Source organism: Myripristis murdjan, chromosome 6 (assembly GCF_902150065.1).
Source record: "Myripristis murdjan chromosome 6, fMyrMur1.1, whole genome shotgun sequence".
NCBI lineage: Eukaryota > Metazoa > Chordata > Actinopteri > Holocentriformes > Holocentridae > Myripristis > Myripristis murdjan.
The window spans coordinates 6644990-6667631 of record NC_043985.1 but is presented as its reverse complement, the minus strand read 5'-3'; the positions used below and the strand labels follow the sequence as shown (position 1 = coordinate 6667631).

Sequence of the window (22642 nt, the reverse complement as noted above, 5' to 3'; positions counted from 1 at the left end):
AATCACGAAAGTACAAAGCGGTCTAATGGATCACAGACCTTGCAGTCTCGCATCACCCCAGGTGAAGTTACACTTTTGGAGAGGTGCCTGTAAGCTACGGCGGCACGCTCTGTGGGTTACGCAGGGGGCAGACACCGATGGCGTCGCTACGGTGGCATTTTGACACGCAGCTATAAATCAACCTTCACAGAGCAAACCCATGAGGACCTACGTTTACCTGCTGTCCAGTCCCTGAGAACAAGCTTGGTCCAGACTAAGCTTAAACTCAGGCTAAACATTGTCTATGCTTCATACCTTAACACTATCAAACATGTGTGTTTCATAGTTTCTTTTTTGTCACTGACAAAAAGCAATCAGTTTTTCACTTTTTTTTTTTTTTTAATCAAATTTCTTGCTGCTATAACAGAATAACGTAGGCTGATGGTGTATTTTTATGCCAGTAAACCAATTCATTTGCACACAAACAGAAGACAGCAGAACTTTCCAGTTTAGTTCCTGGACAAATTGCAAGAATGGGTCCAAGCTTTTATGAAATCATCCAGGTAAAAGCAACGGCGGTAACAGTACGGCGACCATATTTTCAAAACCCCAAACCTTGACCTTGTGCTGCACATTTCCACACACACACATGTGCATAGGCGTTTTCATCAGGATAGACACAGGGTCTCTGATAGGGAGGAGGCCAGGTAGGAGGCGATGATAGTATAAAAACATCTACAGATACTCCGGAGATTTAAGGGTATATAGTTGCATTTCAGAATATGACTTATGTTCCTGAAAAAATGCACTGAGGTTACGTAAATGATTCGGAAAATGATTTAAATTTCTGGTCCCAGAACCATTATGTTGTTGCGACTTTGAAATCATAACAGCTGCATCCATGTTCCATGAACAGGCTACTGCCAGGTCCAAACTGTCATGCGGGGGAAGTGGGTGCGTGAAATGAAAACACTGGCCCAATCCCAAACCAGCCCCTACACCCTGTGCTCTGGTGATGAATAAATGATAAGGTAACTCTACCTGGAGCTGCTGCTTCCGGTTTGAGTGTTGTTCCACCCTCAGAGAATGACTGACAGGTCAGTAGAACATGAAAATAAAAACACAAGTGCATGAAGAGCATTGAAATGCCATTGCAAATGAATGGGATATGTTTTCATCTTTACTTTTGAATTAACATTTAAGTATACAGAAGGCTAAGGTCTTTGAAAATGAAGTGTCAGAAATGAAATGTTAGAGAAGCCGATGACTTCTCAAATGGAAATGTTTCATTCAATTTTAATTTTAAATATGATTTAAATAATGGCATGCATAAAAGGGGGAAAAAAGGTGATATAATTAAGATTGCATTTTAATTTTCAAATTTGAAATAACATATGAATATTGTTAACCATCCAGCAGGGTAAGTCTTTGAAAATTACACATCCAATGGCTTTCCCATTTTCATTTCAATATGGTCAGAGAATGCAAATTGGATCGTTGAATTAGCATTTTAATTTAGACTCAAATAATACATATATATGTAGGACATTATAATGCTATTGTGGGAGCACATTTTCATTTTCAGGTTTTAATGTAGTCCCCTATAGGCTTCCACTGACAGGAAGCACAGATATCCTATTTTATTCCGATGCAGTTGGTACAAAGAAGAAAGACAAAAACTCAGACGACGGTAAAAAGAAAAGAAAAGAAAAGAAAAGAAAAGAAAAGAAATGACACAACAATGAAGAAGCTGCGAATAACACTGAGTTAATAGAAAGTGGCTTTAATCTGGTCAAGTATTGAGTGAGTCCAGTCCATGCCCCATCATTGTGGCACAGTGACAAGTAGAGGGCGCTAATGCAACAAGATTTATGTCACGCGTCCCAAAGAAGGAGAAGAGACGGAAGAGACAGAAGAAGAAGAGGAAAAACCATCAGGTTAATACCAAGACTAATAACCCATAGGATTAATGTAGCACTTTTAAATGTCTTGAATCTAATGTTTTAATATCCAAAGTACATTTAAAGAAACAATGGAAGGAAATGCTGCGTTGATGTATTGGGTTATGATGGGGGAAAAGAGTCATGGAGTCTATAGAAATGCTTCAGTAGTTCAGGACAAGTGATATCCCTATGGATTAGCATTGAGTTTAAATTCCAATCATATCACTGCGCAGGCACGTCTAGTAAATTTGTAACAGAATAATAACCATACTACCAAAGAAAAATGGTACCCATCTTAAACATAGTAAATAATGCTTTATTTTTTCAAATACATAACACACAAGTGAATTTTATGAAGCCACAGATGCCCATTTTAACTGATTTTGCCCACATGGACCCTATAATGAAAAGTTTTTTTTTGTTTGTTTGTTTGTTTGTTTGTTTGTTTTTGTTAAGTATTAAATTGTTTCCGTGTTGTATTTGAACAATTAAAACTAGACTCAAAGTGGTTAAACTTGAACAGTGTTAAAATAATCACTTTTGGGGGGTTGTGACCATTTGCAGTGAATTAAAATACTCTTTATTTTGCTGAGAACCTACTGGAGGACCCTCAAGGACCCATGGAAGTTCCCTGAGCCCACTCTGAAAACCAGTGCATTCATAAACTAGATGCCTAATACATTTTTCTCCTTTTTTTAAAAATATTTTTTGTTGTGCATGTTCTGTGCAGTAGCTTCTCATAGGATGATGAGGTATCTGATGAGGACTGGGAGCCAGAGGCTGAGAACCTGGCCAGCACAACACATTCAGAAGCAGGGGTTCTCTCCAACCTCCCCTGCTAGTCTTAACAAAAGTTTAAAGTGGAATGCAAGCAAAGGAGGCTGTTACAGGTCCTGTTCCAGGCTTTTCCTAGACACGTCTAAGGAGATATGACATATTATAGATGAGCATGAAGATGTTTAACTACTACAGCCAACCTTCAGGTCTGCCAGAACACCAGGACCACAGCTGTCAACCACCTCTTCATGCTCTCCACTGCAGTTGTCCCAGCTCTTCTTCTCAGGCACACAGTTGCAGTGCACACAAATGCCTCTGGTGCCATGAGGGCAAAGACAGGCTGTGGCAGGACATTTCCATTAAAGACTTACATTCAGACCTGGCTCTTGTGATTTAAATGGATCTGGTTAAAGTGGTTTCGGTGACCAACTACTGGAAGAAGTCCCAGCTCTACAGTATGCCACCACCCGCCCAAATCATGTCAGGCAGGAAATTTACATCCATGACTTATGGTCTCCATTTCAAAGATCCAAATGGATGCAGAGGACGACAAAAAGAGGGGAACACCAGACTATGACCATCTTTTTCAAGTCAAAGAAAGCTTGCACGATCCATTTCCAACCTGTAAAGAACGTATTGATGAGATGAGAGAATGGTGGCATCTAAGGTAAGAATTGGAATCAAGAAAAAAAAAAAAAGTAGGGATACACCCTGTTCGTGCTTGCAGAATCCTGTTCTGCCCACACACTGAACTTTTTTGTGCATGAGGGGAAGCCCTTCACAATGAAGTCAAGTCACTTAGCTGTGAGTCTGCCATGGCACTCCTTGATGTGAAGCTGCGAGGCACAGCCTACACACTTTTCAAAAGACGTGCAAAAAAGCATCTATGCTCGCGGCACCATTCGTGTGAGCGCGCCTGATTTCCCAAAGACAGCGGTGAACTGCTTGTGTAGAAACGCTCCCAGGGGCAGTGTGCGATGGATCCCAGACAAAGGGCTGCTGTATGTGCAATGGAAGGACACTAGGGAGGTGAACATTTGCTCCACCCTACACCAAGCACATGGAGGAGACGCCATCCAGAGTAGTATGAAGGGCAGTGACAGACAGTGGAGCTGCTTGGATATCCCCATCCCAGTGGTGAAGGATTACAGTAGGTATGTATCATTTTTTGAGACATGTTGAAAGGGGATGGTAAACCAAGTTAAAAGATGGATTTTCTTAGTATTACTGTGGATTCTGATCTTCATAATCCACCAAGGTTTATATCCCTGAGAGTCAATAGACCTAATAAAATGGTCCTGTCTGTTTGCTTTTGTGAGTAACCATAGCCTCTTTATGTCCATCCAGGAACTTGGGCTGGAGTGTGTGTCCTGCAAAGCGCCGTCCTGCACGGTGGCGAGGCGACACTGCTTCAACGTCTGGCACGACGACACCAATCTCTGGCTCTCCTGCTGCTTCAACACAGTTTTTCATTCAGTTTTCATTTAACTTTTCAATATTAAAAGGAATTTGTCTTGAGAGTTTTTAGTATGCCACAAATCTATTACTTACGGGCACTTTTTATATTCCGTTATATTTAACAACTTGTCTTAGGCCGAGTTTTCACTTTTATGCATTTTTGCCTTGTGGAATACTTGCATGCCACTGTATTGTGCTTTTTTCTTTCTGTTTTTTTTTTTTTTTTTTTTTTTTGTCTTTTTACTTGAGGCAGCTATTGAAAAAAAATAAAAGATGAACATCTGCTATTTAGTTCTTTGGTGTGACTCTGCTCTGTGGGTGTTGATTCAAGTTTGGTCTCGGTTTCAGATGGTATTTGGGCATGTAGGGGCTTTAGGAGACTCCATCCTAGATACCTTGTGGTTGACAGTGTCGTTCAGTCACTTAATAAATAATTTGTATACCCGCGGATCTTGAAGCCCTGTGGCCATTTTCGGAGATGTTTTTAGACACTCCAAGAGATTAGTAGACCCTGGACAGAGGTCACAGAAAACCTAAAAAAAAAAAAAAAAGCTTTGCAGGGTTTGGACGTCTGTATAATCTGGTTATCATGTGGTCGCTAAGTGTCCTTTTAGACCCTGACATTTTTGGAGATCTGCCAAGACATAGCAGCACAATGCAGAATGCTTAATTTTGCTCTTATTTTAAATGTAAACTAATTTGAAATTTGCCTTGTGGCCATGGCTCCATTGATTTTGTATGCTGATCAGGCACAGAAACCTAGCAATTAACATTTTACAGAAGTTTTTTTTTTTTTTTTTTTTCCTTTCTGGCAGTAAAAGGTATTGTATAAAATGAAATATTTCCCAGTCCCTCTGTAGATACAGGCATGTTTTGACAGAAAATGTGAACTCTGAAACTTCCTGTTTGCTGTTGTTTCCTTATTCAAAAACAGGTCACAATTTATTTGTTCCATCATGTGTTAATATTTCACTTAGTATCAGCCAAACCCTAACCAATGCAAAGTTCGCTGATAGTCCATCAATATTAAGTATTAAGTATTTATGCTGCACATGTTGACATGAAGTTAAGCTTCTGTCTACACTGACTTCCCTTAAATTTCCCCTTAAGTAGCTTCAGAGTTAGAAAGGACATGTTTTTCCATATTGTACAACAATGTCCCATCCATATTGTGTATCTGCTGGCTGCAGCACTTCATTGAAGCTACATCACACTGATACTGAGTGAAATATACAAACCAATGTTGCCAATGTTTTATGGCTGCAGCATCACATCAGATAGAAAATATCTCCATGTCTTCTGCATCATTTTATACGCATTTCCCTGGAATTCAGCAAGACATATTTGGTAGCTTTGGCAACCTTGGGACCTCCACTAGAAATTCAAATAAAGTTGTTTGGGTTTGAACAAAGCTTGGCAGCAGCAGTGACAAAGCCACCTGTGGGAGTCACAGAGCTGAAGAGGTTATATTCAGTCGGATATAAACATTCGACAGCCCAAATAAAGTGCGATTCCCAAACATTTTGATTTGGAGAGCTTGGTGACATCACTCAGGAATGGCAGTTCGCATTTTCCTGCTCCAATATGAATAAAGAAGTTTTTCCAGCGTTTGTCATCACAGCTGAAAGCCGAATCCTCTGATCAAGTGGCCAATCAGAGCAGAGGTTTATTAGCGGACAATTATCACCCATGAAAACCAGAAGAAACACTAGGAGGCTGGGATGCACTACAGAACTTGGACTTTGGTGATTTTTTTTTTTTTTTTTTTTTTTTAAAGACACCACTAAAAAAAGTAAAAGGTCAAATATGGAACCTTTTATTTTGAGTTCAGGTGTCACTTTATGCCGGTCTGGTTCTCGTCTCCCTGCCTGCCGCTCCACCTGCCCGGCTATTTGTCTGTCACTCCATCTGCTTGTTTGTCCTTCTGTCTCTTTTCAGGTCTTTCTTCTCTCTCCGTTTGGCTTTGTGTGTCTGCCTCTCTATTTGTGTTCACACGCCTCTATATCTGTCCATCCGCAAGTGTGTGTGTGTTTGTGTTTGTGCGAGGACGTGGTGAGGTGAGTCCAGAGAGGCCGCAGAGCCCTTGGCTGCGCTGAGGAAGAGATGGACACTGACTTGTAAACTTGTTTTCATCCACACACACACACACACACACACACACACACTGCCCTAGGGAAGAGTGGAGGCTTTCAAGGCGACTGTGGAACCTTCAGTCAACCAGAAAAAAGGATTTCTTTCTCTTTTTTTGTCAGACTTCTGGGCATATCCCAAACTGAGGCTGCTGTGTGTTATATATGTGTGTGTGTGTGTGTTTGTGTGCAGGTCAGTGTATAGAAAGAGAGAGCGAGGGTGAGAAAAGAATGAGGAAAAAGGAGAAAACACAATAAGGCACTTATTAAATCGGAAAGGGCACATTCAGACCGTCCAATTCAATTCTAATCAAGTCTCAGCGCACTGAATCCATCACTTACTATGCTGCTTTTGGCTGAATAATTACATCCATTGCATTATGATAGAAAATGGGCTGTACAGTCAATAAAGTGGCCATACAGAGAGGCTATAGAGCGGGCCGGGTGCCGTGCGGTCAGCGTGGAGCGAGCTTCTCTTTTAGAGAGACAGACTGCCATTATAAAACAGCGCAAGGCCCATTTTGTCCTGATAAGAGATACACTTTGTCCAGGCTCTTAAGCTTTTGCAGTGAAGTGGAATACACTGTGGTGTCCTTGGATGAGAGTACTCACCCTCAGTCATGTCAATTTGTCAATTTCGGCCTTTTCTCTGTCAATGTTTTTCTTTTTTTTCTCCTGTTATGGTCTGTCCATTTGGTGACAAATTGCTCTCTCTCTCTCTCTCTCTCTCTCTCTCTCTCTCTCTCTCTCTCTCTCTCTCTCTCTCCCTCTCTCTCTTGGTCTATCTCTCCACAGGGAGATGACGTGCTGACTGTCATTAAAACTAAGGCTCAGTGGCCGGCGTGGCAGCCACTCAACCTGTGAGTATCACTCCATGTCAGTTTTAGAAGGACACATGATTATTGGAAAAAAATTCAAAAAATAAATTTGCTAGATAGTCCCCTATCTATCTATCTATCTATCTATCTATCTATCTATCTATCTGGTACATGAGCATTACATCAAAGAGCCATGTGATACAGATGCTGGTGATTATTTCACAGTGTCTTCAGGGAGTAATTGTCCTTTATCAAGTTCATTAGTTGCTCTCAGGTGAAAACCTTTTAACTCCAATTTGGTGCTTTCCAATTATCAAATTCACTTGAAAGATTACGTCCTCAAATTGTACAGCCTCTGGCTTCACGAAACCTTTTTTTCCCGAAAAGTTGTCATTTTGGAAATAGAAGGTTTCTGCCCGACACGCTGGATAGTGCAGAGTGAGGGAGTTCCTTTACCCATCGGCTGATAGTTGCATTTCAGAGATTGAGAATGGAATAGAGTATTTTTCGCTGGAGGTAAAACTAAAAATTCTTAGCCGAAATAGTATGATTTGGGGCATAGAGAAGCACCAGCGGAAACAATATGTGGCACCTGTTCTTATTCTTCCAGAAAAAAAGATATCAGGACAGTCCTTTAATCAAAGGTGTAATGTGCCCGCATAAGGACTTTAAAGCTGCCTTCTGACAGATACTGTATTTTGCAAATAATAATTTACACTCTGCTTTTACTGTAAGAATTAACGATTACTTTTAAATTGTTTTCATTTTAGAGACCTCCCCTGTTGCTGTTCATAAAACAGATGGTGGCTTGTCTGAATACACACACACACACACACACACACACACACACACACACACACACTGGTGTCCTGTGTCCTCTCTGGAAGTAGTTGGAGAGCAATTAGAAACTTATCACAATTCTAGCCTTCAGCCCCTGCATGGGTCCACACACACACGCTAACATATCTTTCACCAAGCATCTGTTTAATTACCCCCTCCTAGCATTGTCTGTCGTTTGCGATATATTGTACTGCTATTATTTTTACTAATGAGAACATGCACACGCGCACATGCACGCCCACGGAGCCACATACACACACTCCAGCTCTGAAATATAAACTCATTTTGTCCAATTTTATATGCAAACTCGCCAGATTGCTCTAAAAGAATTGTTTTTATATTTACACGTTGTTGTAATTATGATTTTTCTGAAGATGTTTTTTTTACAGCTTTTTTTTTTTTTTTTTTTTTGACACATTTAAAATGATCTTATTATTCACACCGGTTCCTCTTTTCTACTGTAAATGTTTGGCCATTCAAAGAGAATGTCTCATTAAGAGCTGTGTAATTTTCTCAGGCTAATGAGATAGTTCATTGCATATGCAGAAAATAAACCATCTGCTGTCAGTCAGCTGTTACTGGGGTTAGAGGCCATGGCTTCAGCACAGGTCACTAGGTGAGTAATTAACCAATCATTCTGGAAATGGGGATCTAATGATATATGAGCAATTCTTCCAGGGCACTACCTGAGATGTTGGGTGGAATCAGGACCTAAATATCTTTCTCAAATCTGTTTTTCCAAAGCAGAGTTTATATTTTTTTTTTCCTTGCTATAATGTCAAAAGGTGAGTTTTTGCACTGTTTTCAGATCTCCTCACTTTTTACTGTATTTTAGAATTAAAAGCAGGAATGATGATAATAATGATTTTAGAATTAACCTGAAAGTGGGAATGTGTTGGACATCACCCTCTATTTGGATGATCCGATGTCACTTAGCTTCCTATCAAGTGACTATCATGTGTCACTAAAAAGTCTACAGAGTTAAAGGAGTTGGTGTGATCAGTGTGTGGGTTGGGCTTGATGTTAGAGAGAGGGTCTGGTTTTAAAATGGGGTCAGCGTTAGTGTTAAATCACTAACTAGTGGAATGATACAAGGGCTGGGCGATATGGACAAAATCAAATGTCACAATATCTTTGACTGGATACCTCAATATTGATATTGTGACTATAATGTGGGGGTGAATATGATGGCCATTAACCAAAATCCCAGATGATATCTAGTCCCATATCACAGTATCAACATACCATTGATATATTGCCCAGCGCTAAATGACACTATATTGAGCAACTGTTTTTTTATCACCACATAGTGAGCTGACTGTCAGCACTGGCTTTACCTTACTTTGTTTCCTCCTCACCACACTCACCAGACGAGCAGCACCATCAGCAGAGTTTTCGGTGGACCGGACGCGGCACCTCATGTCCTTCCTCACGATGCTGGGGCCCAGCCCAGACTGGAATGTGGGCCTGTCGGGAGAGGACCTCTGCACCAAGGAGTGTGGTTGGGTCCAGAGGCTGGAGACGGACCTCATACCCTGGGACGCCGGCACTGACAGTGGTGTGACGTATGAGGTACGCCGTTCTGGTTAGCGTGGATTGTGGTAGAGATCATCATGAGTCCAAAGGTGCGACACTGAATAAGTATAAAAGTTTTGCAGATGAGTCGCAAATTTCCTAGAAGCCATTCAGATTCAGATTCAAGATTTATTCGTCACATGCATGAATGTACAGGTACAGCAGCAGTGAAATGTAATTGCAACAACTCCAGCACTGTGCAAGTAAAAAATAAAAATAAAAAATAAAAATAATAATAATAACGATAATAAAATAAAATAAAATAAAGTAAAATAAAATAAAATAAAATAAAAATAAAGATAAAATAGAAAGAATATATGACATTCCTATATACAATGAACAACCTGTATACAATATACAACAATATACAAAAAGTACAAATAAGTAGAGCCATCATGATCGTGGCGGTCCAGTGGAGAATTGGCTTTATACGGATAATAACAAATTATGTAACAACTGGAAAAGAAAATGAAAATACCTGAAAAATGTTGTTGGTGTTGCTGTAAGGTAAAGCAGTTTGGCCTATCAAGTGAAAAGTCTGATAATCCCAGGTTGGCTGACAAAACTGTCTTGTATTTAGCTCTATAGTCCCTACTCAGACACTCGTGAGGCTTATGTCCCATCATGTGGTGTTGGGTTTATTGTATAGTCCAGTGCACATGAACACTTCAAGCCGGGGAAATTGCAATTCCAATAAAATAAGTGATGTTAATACTATAGGCCCTAGTTTGCTACATTCATTTGCTACATGCCTTGGTATGACTGGAAAGCTGAGACTCTTGTGGATTAAATGAGCCAAATTTTATTCACGAGTGATGATGTTAGCCCCCATAGTAGCCATTTCATTGTAGTGAGACCATTTTTTGGAACTGTATAAACCAGAGGATAATTCAAAACTCAAAAATTGCAGTAAATCACAATATTGAATCGCAATACTGATAGAATTTCGATATTTAAGAATCACAATACATATCAGGAGCTATAAGCATATCGTCCCCGCCCAAATGTATATCATGCAGCTGGACTCTCTCACTACCAGTGCAAAGAAGCATAATTTATCCATCGGTGTTCACATCTCTACGCACATCAATTCCACTCGTGTCACAAACTTTATCGTTTCCTGTGGTTGGAATGAAAGGTGCTCATCCACATTCACGTCCTGTTTTGAGGCTACAGCTATTTATTTATAGTTTACAACCTCATGAATAAGCAAGGAGCCTGTCCCGTTGAGGGGAGGCAGCAAATATCTTTCAAAAACCTTGCCAACCTAAAGCCAGCCGTCTTTCAGTGTGGCCTCAATCAAAAGTGAAGGTGGATATGTTCCCCTGTTCCCTGTGTTGTGTGCTGTGTACTGTACACTGAAGGTAGCACAGAGTGTGGTTTCCTTTAGTCTTCACAATCACACCAATGCTGGTTTTATTCGTATTCTGTACAGCATGTGCAGTGTGTCTGTTATAAAATGTCCTGATTATAAGCGATGAAACTAATAAGGTACGTCATTATGGCCAATTTGATCTTACTGAGCATAAAGGGGAACAGGGAACAACATATAGGCATAAAGAATGCAATTTATGCATTATAAAACACGATTACCTGCGTTAATGTGTGCTCTGATGGATGTAGGTAGAATGGGCATGCTTTACCTGTAAATATATGTTTCCTGGATATGAGCACATTGGAAAGTATAACAAAATTGCAGCCTTGTACTGCCCGGACACCACTACTGCCAGCAGTTTTGGTCTTTAGAAGTCATTGAAACACACTGCTGCAATATTTATACTGTTTACTTGTTGACAAACTAGTGCTTGCAGTCCTCTTATGCTGGAAAGAGTTTTCATATCCTCAAAGCATGTAAGTATTAAAACCAGTTCCCCCACCAGTCAGAAACTGTTTGCATCTGTGTATTGCACACTAGACATTGAATGACTGCCACCTACAGGCAGAGACGTGCAAGTACACCTCCCTCTGAACAGCGGAGATATGCTTTTTGTTCTGCAAATCGTCAGCAAAGTCTTTATTGTCTACAATTACACTAAAATATAACATAACAACAAATATGCATATACAATATACATATATAATGTAATAAACACATAACAAATATAGCTTAAGTGAGGCTGTTGATTCTCATCGTCTCCGGCAACTCTTATGTGCTGTCTGCTTTGCCTTATTTAGCACTACAAAATATTTTCAAACCTAAAGTCAGAGAGGAAACTTTAAGTGAACTTGTAAGTACAAAGAGAATAGTCTACAGCACAGTGGCGGAGGATCCAGCGTCATATCCCTCTAATAATCTCTTTGTAGATGTCTTCCTGTTATCTTATTCATCACTTGTGAATGTATTAAATCAAAAATTGGTTCGAGATCCGAAACTTGAGACAACAAAGTTAAGCAAACTTGAGACAACAAAGGGAATGATTAACATTTGTCATTTGTTTAATCTTTCCCCTGTTGATTTTTTTCTGTCTTTTCTTTTCTTTTCTTTCTTTTTTTCTTTTAAAGCTGTAGCAATACATGGATACACATGCCGGGGAATGCATGCTCTCTCTCACACACACACACACACACACACACACACACCTGGAAACAATGCCATGGATCTCTTATTAAAGGGGTTTTAGGTGGTTGATAAATGATGCATAGTGAGATCAAACAGACAGGAGGCCCTGGACCAGATGGTGGTTGGGAGAAACAGGTGAATCAGTCTCTCAGGCCTTCGCTGTTGCTCTCAATGTTGACATAACTTCCTCAACTGAGCATTTTGGGGCATGATAGATTATAATGTACATCTGGCCAACACAGAGGAATTTATTTATATTAATTATCGTGTGTACAAGAAGAGATACACACAAAATGTTGTGGTCTCTTTCAGCTTGCCTGCACTGTGCGAGACACCCATGTGCTCGTGCTAGATTAGTATTCTTGTCCTACAAATAATTCCCATGCCCTAAATGTTGCTGTTAAATTTTGATTACTCTAACCATTCCTCAGTGGCAGAGTAAGACTCTCTTTCCGTAGGCATATTCAAAGCCCAATACCAGAGCAGATGTTTTCCTTTGGGACACCTGTCATTCCAGCACCAAGCGCGTGATTTGTTTAATGCTAATGTGGGACTGTGGGGGTAAATCATGACCCAGTCTTCACCTAACCATTGTATTTCTACAGTATAGCCCCTTGAAAAGCCGAGCGAAACCCAAAGAGAAAGGTGTGATGAGGCAGAGGCAGTTCCCCCTCATTCCCCAATCGTATCACAAACGTGGGGCCTAACACCTAGAGAGGTGCCAGCAAAATCCAAGAGGCACTAAAACTCCCTGATAGGATTTCCAGCGATGTGAGGCCGCCTTTTGCAGAGTAATAAATTCATGTTCACCCGGTGGGCAGAGCTTTGATTCATTTTGCTTAAAAACATCATTCACTTCCAGGAGGGCTTGCAATGGTCCAGAGGCAGCAACTTTCCTACATATATGCTACTTAACTTTTGAATGTACTTTTGATCTAATTTGCTTACGAACTCTTCCCTCCCTTTGGGCCTCGTTTAGTCTCCCAACAAGCCCACCAACCCTCAAGAGAAGATCCGACCGTTGACGAGTTTAGACCACCCTCAGAGCCCCTTCTACGACCCCGAGGGAGGGCCAATAACCCCTGTGGCCCGGGTGCTGGTGGAACGCATTGCTAGGAAGGTACTGTACTTTGTGTGTGTGTTTGTGCGTCAGAGGGAGAGGAAAAAGTGCAGAACAGAGGACCTTTGATCACTTGAGAACAGAGTCTACAATATTAAAATGCAGGTTGCATTAGTAATTTAGTGTTTGTACTAGGTGTGGAACAATAAATCAATTATGCAATATATCGCAATAATTTTCTATATCGCGATATAGGCATATAGGATTATTGGAGTTTTCCACTTAATTTGCACAGATAACACATTTGAGCTGCTATGAGGTGTATTTGTTGAAAAATTAGGGTATCATAGCTGATTCTCTTAGAATATATTGCATATTGCAGAATTTGTTTTAGGTCTGGACAAAATCAAATACCACAATGTTTTTGACCTCAATCTCAATCATTTTCTATATCATGATATGGCAATGATAAATATGTGACAAGTAGAGTGTTATACTTACATTTGAGCTACTATGAGGCATATTTGTTCCTGTCCTGACCAATTGAAAAATTATTTTGCCTTTTCAAGGGTATCATAGCTGATTCTCTGACAATATATCGCATATTGCAGAATCACCTGTTTTTGACCTAATACCTTGATAACGATATTGTGATGCTATTGAAGGGGTGACCATCGGTACTTTCACAAGATTTTTCATAAACGCTCATTAGTGATGTGGATATGATGGCCACGCAGGTAGAGACAAATAACAGAACAGCTACAACAGTCAAATAAATTCAAAAATTTGCATCCCCTTATCTGTTTATGAAGCCTTTATAGCTAGGAAATTACAACATTTGCAATATCCCGTACTTTCAGGGAGAACAGTGTAACGTGGTGCCAGACACAGTGGATGACATCGTGGCTGACATTGGACAGGAGGAGAAGGAGGAAGGTATAACACACACACTCACATGCACACACACACAAACACACACTTCCTTGATGTCAGTTTGTTAGGGAAAAACCCCAAACAAGACAGATGAACAAGATAGAGGCTGTCTAACTAAGCGACCGCACCCTGTCATTACATGAGATTGCATTCCTTTACATTCTTTGAACTTTCTCAGCTCCTGCTGTGTTTGCTAAACAGTCTCTTTGACTTATCTAGCTTACCGCCTTCAGTGTCTCATTGTCCTCACGGACTCATGGCTGCTTACAGGGTTCAGCGGCTGCTCCTGGGATCAAACCCATGATCGGGGCAGTTTATCCTCCCCACCCAGTAAGACGGGGCGAAGCAGAGCAGACGGGTGCATGACATTGTTTGCATTGTGCTCTGTGCTCGCCCACTTTGCGCCTGTTATTAAGAAGCCTGGGGTAGGGTGCAGGATTTGCCCACGCTGCAAAATTCTTAATAAGGATCTCATGCCGCCTAATAAACGCCCTCCACACTCAGTCATGAACCATTTGCTTCTTTCCCTGCTCCCTCTCCTTCCTCTAACTGTCCTGTCTGTCTCTTTCTCTCTCTCTCTCTCTGTCGTTTCACCTCATCTCTTCGTAAGATGACACTGTGGAAACAAGTATCTATTCAGGCTGCTCCCTGTTGTCTGCCTGGAGCTTCACTGCCTTCACTCACCCATCGGCCAAACTTCCTCTCCTTTCTCTTTTTTCTGTCTTTACAGAGAAGTGCATCCACTCAGGCTCATCCCTGAGGTCTCTTCATTCTCTCTCTCTCTCTCTCACGCGCTCTCTTTCTCTGCCTCACTCAACCCTCCATAGAGCCATTATTAATTTAAGCTAGTTGCCCTCTGGATGCCTTGTAGCTCTGCTAGTGCTGATAATTGGACAAGACGTTCACAAATCAAATTCTTCTCTTTCCCCTGCAGCTCTATCACTCTGATGTCCCTCCCTGGTCCCCTGCGGTCCACTACCTGCAGTAATCGCCTTTGGACAAAATGTTGAATAATCCATGTCAGCCTTTCTTCTTCTCTCTCCATCCCTCCCTCCCTCTTTGATTGTCAGATGACACTCCAGAGACGTGCATCTACTCAGGCTGGTCTCCCTGGTCCGCGTGCAGCAGCGCGACCTGTGACAAAGGCCGCAGGATGAGGCAGAGAATGCTGAAGGCCCAGCTGGACCTCAGCGTGCCCTGCCCACACACTCAGGACTTCCAGCCCTGCATGGGCCCAGGATGCAGTCTGGAGGGTAAGCACACACACACACACACATACACACACACAGGGATTTGCAGCATGGAGACAGCAGCAGTCCGGACCCTGAAATAGACCTTCATTACCCCCATTTGAAGAAGTCATCTTAGCCTGCGGACTAGAGTTATTACAATTTTGTATTTTTCATTAGTTTTTGTTTTTATTTCGTTTTTATTTGTAGCTTCCAGTGTGGGTTAGCTTGTTTCAGTTTAGTTTTTAATTGTTGTAAATTGTTCTGAATTATTATTATTATTATTATTATTATTATTATTATTATCATCATCATCATCATCATCCTTATAAGGGTGGTATTTGTCAAGATTTAAGATGCTCAGAATAGGTATTATAATTCAAAGCAAACACTTTGTGGAGGCAGCTGACTCCCAGTGATGTCGACATCATAGTGAAACAGTGAAAATCAGCTCTTTCTTATTTAGCTGAGGACCACCTGAAAGCCCTTGAAGGACCCACCACCGTCTTTAGTAGCACTCCCTTCCTTTGACAACTACTGCTAAGCTTCCCCTGAAGCATGAAAAGTCCTCCAGCAGTACAGCCGGTGAAGAAGGGCAGATAAGTCTTTATTTCTTTCATTAGATTGGAATGAAGTGCTCTTTAATACTCGCAAACGGAGCCAAGAAAGCACCCTTATCTCACTGAGGAGCATTAACACTCATGACAACTGATACCGTGTAACTTGTAAGTATTAGTACAACAATTACCAAAATGAACAAACTGCACAACATATTTAATTATCTGTCAACAAGAACTGCATTACTCAGCTGAAAACTCTGTAAGGCGTGCAGAAAATCCTCATAATGAAACATGTTTTTCCTCGCAGTATGCATACAAACACATACCTCGGCACATCTGTTTCCATGCATTCAGACAAGTCACACTTGAACCAAAAGTTCAAGGTGGGTGAACACACAGCTTAGCTCATTGTGCTGTTTCATTGCTGTTTCATTAGGAGATATGCTATAACTTTTGGTGTTCAAACTCTGTTAAACTGTAAAGTCCTTTCAAAATGTTATCTTACTCAGGGCGAGTATGAGCACGTTGCTATCCTTGGCTACTGAAAGCAGTTCCTTACTGAAAAAAAGCTTCAAACAGCAGAGATTGTGTTTCCTATGTTCTAATCCTTTCAGCGTTTCCTACATAATGACATTCATTTCCTATCAACAAGAGAGGCAATCAATAAACCCAGAAAATGATAAGCAGATTAAAGCCAAGGCATTTATCTCATCCTGACAAATGGACCGATTGTGGATAGCTCACTTTGGTTCAGACTGATGGAATCTGTCATGAAAATACAAAGCTGCTGCCTCATTCATATTTTACGACTTAGTGAAATTGTTTGAATTCAAAATTTAATTTTACAGCTGTTCGGCAAGAGCCGAAGTTGGTGCTGTGAAGTGACAGATTAGATGTGTGACAGCAAACTCTGGCGAAACAGGTGAAAGAAACAAGCAGGCGGCAGTAGGACAGCTTATACCCCTTTTCCACCGTAGGAACTGTCCCTATAAGCACAGGAACCAGGAACCCTTAAGTTCTGGGGCCTAAATCGGTCCTTGCCACCAATGTAGTCTTCTGCAAGATCCTTTGAGCCTTGGAGTTTTAGCATTGAACATTCCTGGTTGGTTAAATATATGACGCAAGCAGCATGAAAGTACACCCCCCCACACACACACCACTTCTAGATGAACTTAACAACCACAAACACAAATTTTCAGAAGATCGTTCTATCAAGACATCTTTCGTCTAGTAATTAAGAATGCTTTTCTAGTGCCCTCAATCCCATTTTCGAACTTCTCGCGTCTCTTCCTCGAAACAAAATGCAACATCATAGTGAAACATTAGTAAATCATCATGGAGATAATGACGGCTTCAATATCTTCAATGTTTAATCTTTTTTGCAAATCCTCATTTGCGTAAAGTTCCTTGCTCTTGGGGTGCGGTGGAAATGTGCGTACAGAAGTTGCTAATGTGCTTGTTTTTCTCATGAACCAACTTCCCAGAGCAAATCCCAGGAACTTTGAAACGCTTTGATGGATAAGGAGAAATAGCGGATAGAAAATGTGTCCTGCAGCCACAAGCTCACTGGATTAAAACCCTGTTGTAAGGCAGTGTCGCTCCCTGTCGAAGTGTCCACCTGAGCACAACACGCTGCAGCCCACAGTGCTCCACTCAGTGCTCTTACACTGATCTGAAGGCAGTATCGTTACTGCAGGTATCAGGGGAAAATGTGACAAAATACAGTTTGATCCATAAGTATTTGGGCAGTGACACAATTTTGGTCTTGTACTCCACCACAGTGGATTTGAAATTTGAAATTTGAAAAAAGGTAATCAAGACGTGACTGAAGTGCAGACTTTCAGCTTTAATTTAAGGGGTTGAACACAAATATGCCTTTAACTTTTTAGGAATTACAGCCAGTTTTATACATTGTCACCCCATTTTCATAGGCTCAAAAGTCATTGGACACGAATAAAAAGCAGTTTCTTGGCCAGGTGTGGCCTTTCCCCTCATCATTTCATGACAAATTACAAAAATAAAAAGTCTGGAGTTCATTCCAAGTGTTTGCATTTGCATTTGGTAGCTGTTTATCAGAACTCTGAACATTATTAGGCTCAAAAAAAAAAAAAAAAAAAAAAAAAAAAAATCTATCAGACAGATAGTAATAACTTCAGGAGGAGTCAAATCAATGGTTTGGTATATCCTGAAAAAGAAGGAATGCAGTGATAAGCTCAGCAACACCAAAAGGCCTGGAAAACCACAGAGGACATCTAAAGTGGATGACAGAAGAATTGTTTCCCTGGTGAAAAAAAAAAAAAACATTCACAACATCAAGGGAAGTCCAAAACACTCTCTAGGATATAGGCATATCATTGTCCAAATCTACAGTCAAGAGATGTTTGCAAGAACAGGAGGGCCAGAGTAGACTTTGAAAAAAATCATCTCTGGACAGATGAAACAAAGATGAACTTGTACCAGAATGATGGGAAGAGCAAAGTGTGGAGAATGAAAGGAACAGCTCAGGAGCCAAAGCAGAGCACATCATGTGTTAAGCATGGTGGAGGCAGTGTTATGGCATGGGCATGTATGGCTGCCAGTGGAGCTGGGCCACATGTGTTTACTGATGATGTGACTGCTGCCAAGTCAGTCCGCAGACCTCAACCCAGCTGAGCTGCTTTTCACCTGCTGAAGACCAAACTAAGGGCCAAACTGAAGCAGCAGCTGAAGGAGCTGCAGTAAAGGCTTGGCAGAGCGTCTCAAGGGAGGAAACTCAGAATTTGGTGATGTTGTCCATGGGCTCCAGACTTCAGAAAGTCATAGACTGCAAAGGATTTTCTTCCAAATATTGAATATAATCCTTATAATTAGAGTTATGTATGTTATGTATAGTTTGTCCAATGACTTTTGAGCCTCTGATGGGGTGACAATGTATAAAACTGGCTGTAATTCCTAAACGGTTAATGCCATATTTTTGTCAACCCCTTAAATTAAAGCTGAAAGTCTGCATTTCCATCACGCCTTTATTACTCTATTTCAAATCCACTGTGGTGGTGTACAAAAGCAAAATTATGAATACTGTGTCACTGTTCAAGTACTCATGGACTTGACTGTAAATCCCTAATTACTCTGAGCACACACCGGTGTTTGGTTGCTCTAATTACCTAAAATTCACTGAAACATAAATAATTGTGAGGATTAGCTGCTAATACTGACTGAACTCCTGCACCCAAGATGCTTAAACCAGGATTTGATTGTGTTTATCTTTGACTCGGAGAAATCAACAGACTTTGGCTTCACCATCATCTCAAAGATAATAGGATCAACAGAAGTAGCGTATATTCTCAGGAAGCTAATCAAGCTGAGACAGAGAGCAGATGCAAAGGCGCAAACATAATTTAACCAAGCGGTTGAGTTCACAGTAATAATCCAAATACAAAAGCATGATGGCAGATGTATTTTAACCAAATTAGCATCAAGGCCTTCTCACTCTTTTCCTTCCCACCTCTCTCACAATCTCTCTTGTTTCTGACTCTCTGAGTCCCTCTGTCTCGCGTGTTTGTCAAAGCAAACTCTCCTGTCCAATTGCCATCAAAGTTGTCAGCTTGTAGCTCTTTCTGTTTTACTTCAAGTTACATCTCCCATCGCAAAGCAAGCACACATGAGCGCAAACCCCTGGGAGCTTGCTTTTGTCCAATTTCCATTGAAGTTGTCAGTTTGGAACAAATGCTGAGAGGCAGCGCAGTCAGTGTCTGTCTTTCTCTCCTTACTCTTTTTCCCTCGCTCCCAGGATGTCTACCAGTTGTCAAATGAGTCAAGTTGAGACTGTTCAAGGCTGTAGGAGCTTCTCTCTCTGTATCACTCTCTCACACACGCTCCATTGCTCCTTTTATCGATTATCAGACAGCAACATGGACAGCTTTTTGCTCTTGAGCTCCTCTCCTTTGTTTTCATTTAGTGCTCCATTAGCGTTCAGCGGGAGATTGATAATTGTGGGGTTCAGGCTGGGGCAGGAAGGGGCTGATGCGGCGCTTGATTAATATTCCTGGGAAACACTTTGGCTCTCCAGAAGCCTCATCTGGGCTGGAGATACCTGTAACTTTTATTAATGATTCGCTTAGTTCTGCTTTATTAGGCTACAGCTGGTAAGCAGTGCTGGCTACAGTTTGTTGAGAGCAAGAGGCGAGGGAGAAAGAGAGAACAAAATGTGTTGAGAGAAAGAAAAATCCACGGTAGGTTGCTCAAAGTTCATCTATCTCTCCAAAACAAAAAAAAAAATCTATTTACAAGGTCTGCTCTGACACAGTAGTCTCTTTCTGGTGGACTCTCATTTTTCCCCATTTAATATACTTTTTGCACCATTACTCCATGCTGATTAGACGTGTTTGGAAAAGATTACAGTGATAGTGCAGAGTGGATGTGTGAGGGACAGTGGCTCCCGCTGTAAATGAGAGATGAGGGACTCTGGAGGTGCCATGCCGGCTAATAGTGATAGAATATAGACTACTGGAGCCTCGTTAAGCCCGAGAACCTGGAGTTCACTTTTTAGCTGACAAAAGCCACGGTCAGACATATTGACTCTCACACTAACAGGCTCATGCTGTGAATAGGACTGTCCCCTCAATCAACTTGCCTCATCAAGCAAGAGTTGAAACAGAGCTTTCGGAAATAGATTCTTAAACTCTCCTCAGCATCCAAAGACATGGAGATCATGACGAGTTTGCAGTAAATGAGGCTCTGGGCTGAAGGCATTTGTTCCTACTTTCTCTCTTTCTACATTTTCATCTGTCTGGCTCTTTGGCTTTCTTTCCATCTCTTGTTTCTCTATTGTTTTCATCTATAGATCCACACCAAGCAAGTTGACAAAGAACACATCGTTTTTATGACAGCAGCCATCTGTTCATCTCAAGATCTGTAGGGAATACTTTCATTTTTAAAATCTTTTTCTTCTTCTTTCATTTCTCACAAGACACCAGTCGAAATCTGGAGAAGCTTCTGCACTTACAGGCGAATTTACTCCCACAAAAGCTCCTGAAATCAGTGGTTAACTCCAGCAGGAGTTGTTGGTTATAATGAGAAACAGCCGCAATATGGCTGCACCTGCAAACCATTGCAATGTAAACATTTTGAAGGAGGCTCAAGGGCAAATGGAGATTTTTATCCCAGTGATATGACAACCATATGGCCAAGAGAAACAATATTTTCAAAAATGCCGAGAAGTTCTTCTAATAATATCTGTTGTGAACAAAAGTCTTTTTTTCCCCTTTCCCTGGTGTTCAGAGCCGTCAACTTGCATGATGTCAGAGTGGATCAGCTGGTCCGCTTGCAGTGTCTCCTGCGGGATGGGCATGAGGTCTCGGGAGCGTTACGTCAAACAGTATCCTGAGGACGGCTCCCTCTGCCAGCTCCACACCGAGGAGACAGAGAAGTGTATAGTCAACGATGAATGCTGTGAGTCCTTATGCCACATTGGCGTAGGTGTTTGTGTCTCTGTGTGTGTGCCAGTCCCTCCAGGAGTTTGTGATTTGCAAGTTCAGCTGCTCAGCACAATATTTACAAGAACCTGCAAAAGAGGAATTTTCCAAAATGACCACATGAAGTGGCCAAACCAGAAAGAGCACCAGTCAGATCCTTGTTTTGCATGTAACAGTCCATTCAAACTGTATGTCAACACACTGTGTCTGATCAGTTTTAGTTCCAAGTGTGACTTTTACTCACTGGTACTTCATTTAACCTGCATTGTTACACATGGCTTTTATCCTCTCAAAAGAGATTTTCATATATCTGATTTTTTGGACGTTAAGCAGCTGCGTTGACTTGACATATCTTGACGGGTCTAATCAAGCAGAAACTGGAAGTCTCTGACCTGGAACCTGACATGCTGACGTCACCACATCAAACACATGTCCCGCCTTCTGACTCCCTCAAGACTGATCTCACCTCTGACATGACTTCTGCTGATATTATTTTTATGTGCTATTTTATCCTTCCCACAGCCCCCAGTAGCTGTGTGGTGACTGAGTGGGGGGAGTGGGACCCCTGCAGTGTCACCTGCGGGTTAGGCATGAGAAGACGTGAACGCATGGTGAAGATGCCTCCCATAGATGGATCTATGTGTAAAGCTGAGGTGGCTGAAGTGGATAAATGTATGATGCCAGACTGCCGTGAGTAGGAATTGTTCTCTATTTTTGATATTATAGGTGCAGAAATGCATATTGTCAGACTAACATGGCTGTGAAAATACTTGAGTGAGTTAATTTAACCAAACCAACTCAAATCTGTTCAAGGCCTGACATCCACTGAGTTGGTTGATCCTACTTTCTTTGTGAAGCCTTAGCACATACAGTGAAAACCAAGGTGGTGACATCACCTGCCATGATAAACCACCACTTCACCACTAGAGGGGTTTAGTTACTCTTTAATGTGCAGTACTTTTTTTCATTCTTGTGAAGTGAACAAACTTATCAATGGACTGCCCAAAAGTATTTAGTATGAATGTAGATCGCTTAACAATTTTTCTGTATCAATTGATGATTTATTGTACTTGCTTAATTACTTCAAATACAGAAATACATCCTGACAGAGAGCAATCAACAGCTTTTAACAAGTCATTTAGTGTCATATTTAAAAAAAAAAAAAAAAAAAAAAAAAAAAACTTGTCAAAATCTGTTAGTGGGAAGAGATGATCCCACTTGTTTCCAACACAGTTTTCACTTGTTTCAGGAATTTTTCTGGGAATAAGTATTTAAATAAATAATAACAATAACTATTTATATAGAACCTTTCCAAAACACAGTTACAT

The 22642-nt window shown here is 41.0% G+C and overlaps 1 protein-coding gene across 1 annotated transcript in view; it reads left to right on the top strand.

Annotated features, from left to right (window-relative positions):
- The window catches only part of spon1b (spondin 1b), an 82514-nt gene that overhangs the window by 54432 nt on the left and 5440 nt on the right, over nt 1-22642 (top strand). The window contains 7 exon segments of the mRNA XM_030053678.1: nt 7082-7146; nt 9315-9516; nt 13059-13199; nt 14000-14075; nt 15143-15325; nt 21121-21291; nt 21837-22004. Coding sequence (XP_029909538.1) covers nt 7082-7146; nt 9315-9516; nt 13059-13199; nt 14000-14075; nt 15143-15325; nt 21121-21291; nt 21837-22004 — 1006 coding nt within the window.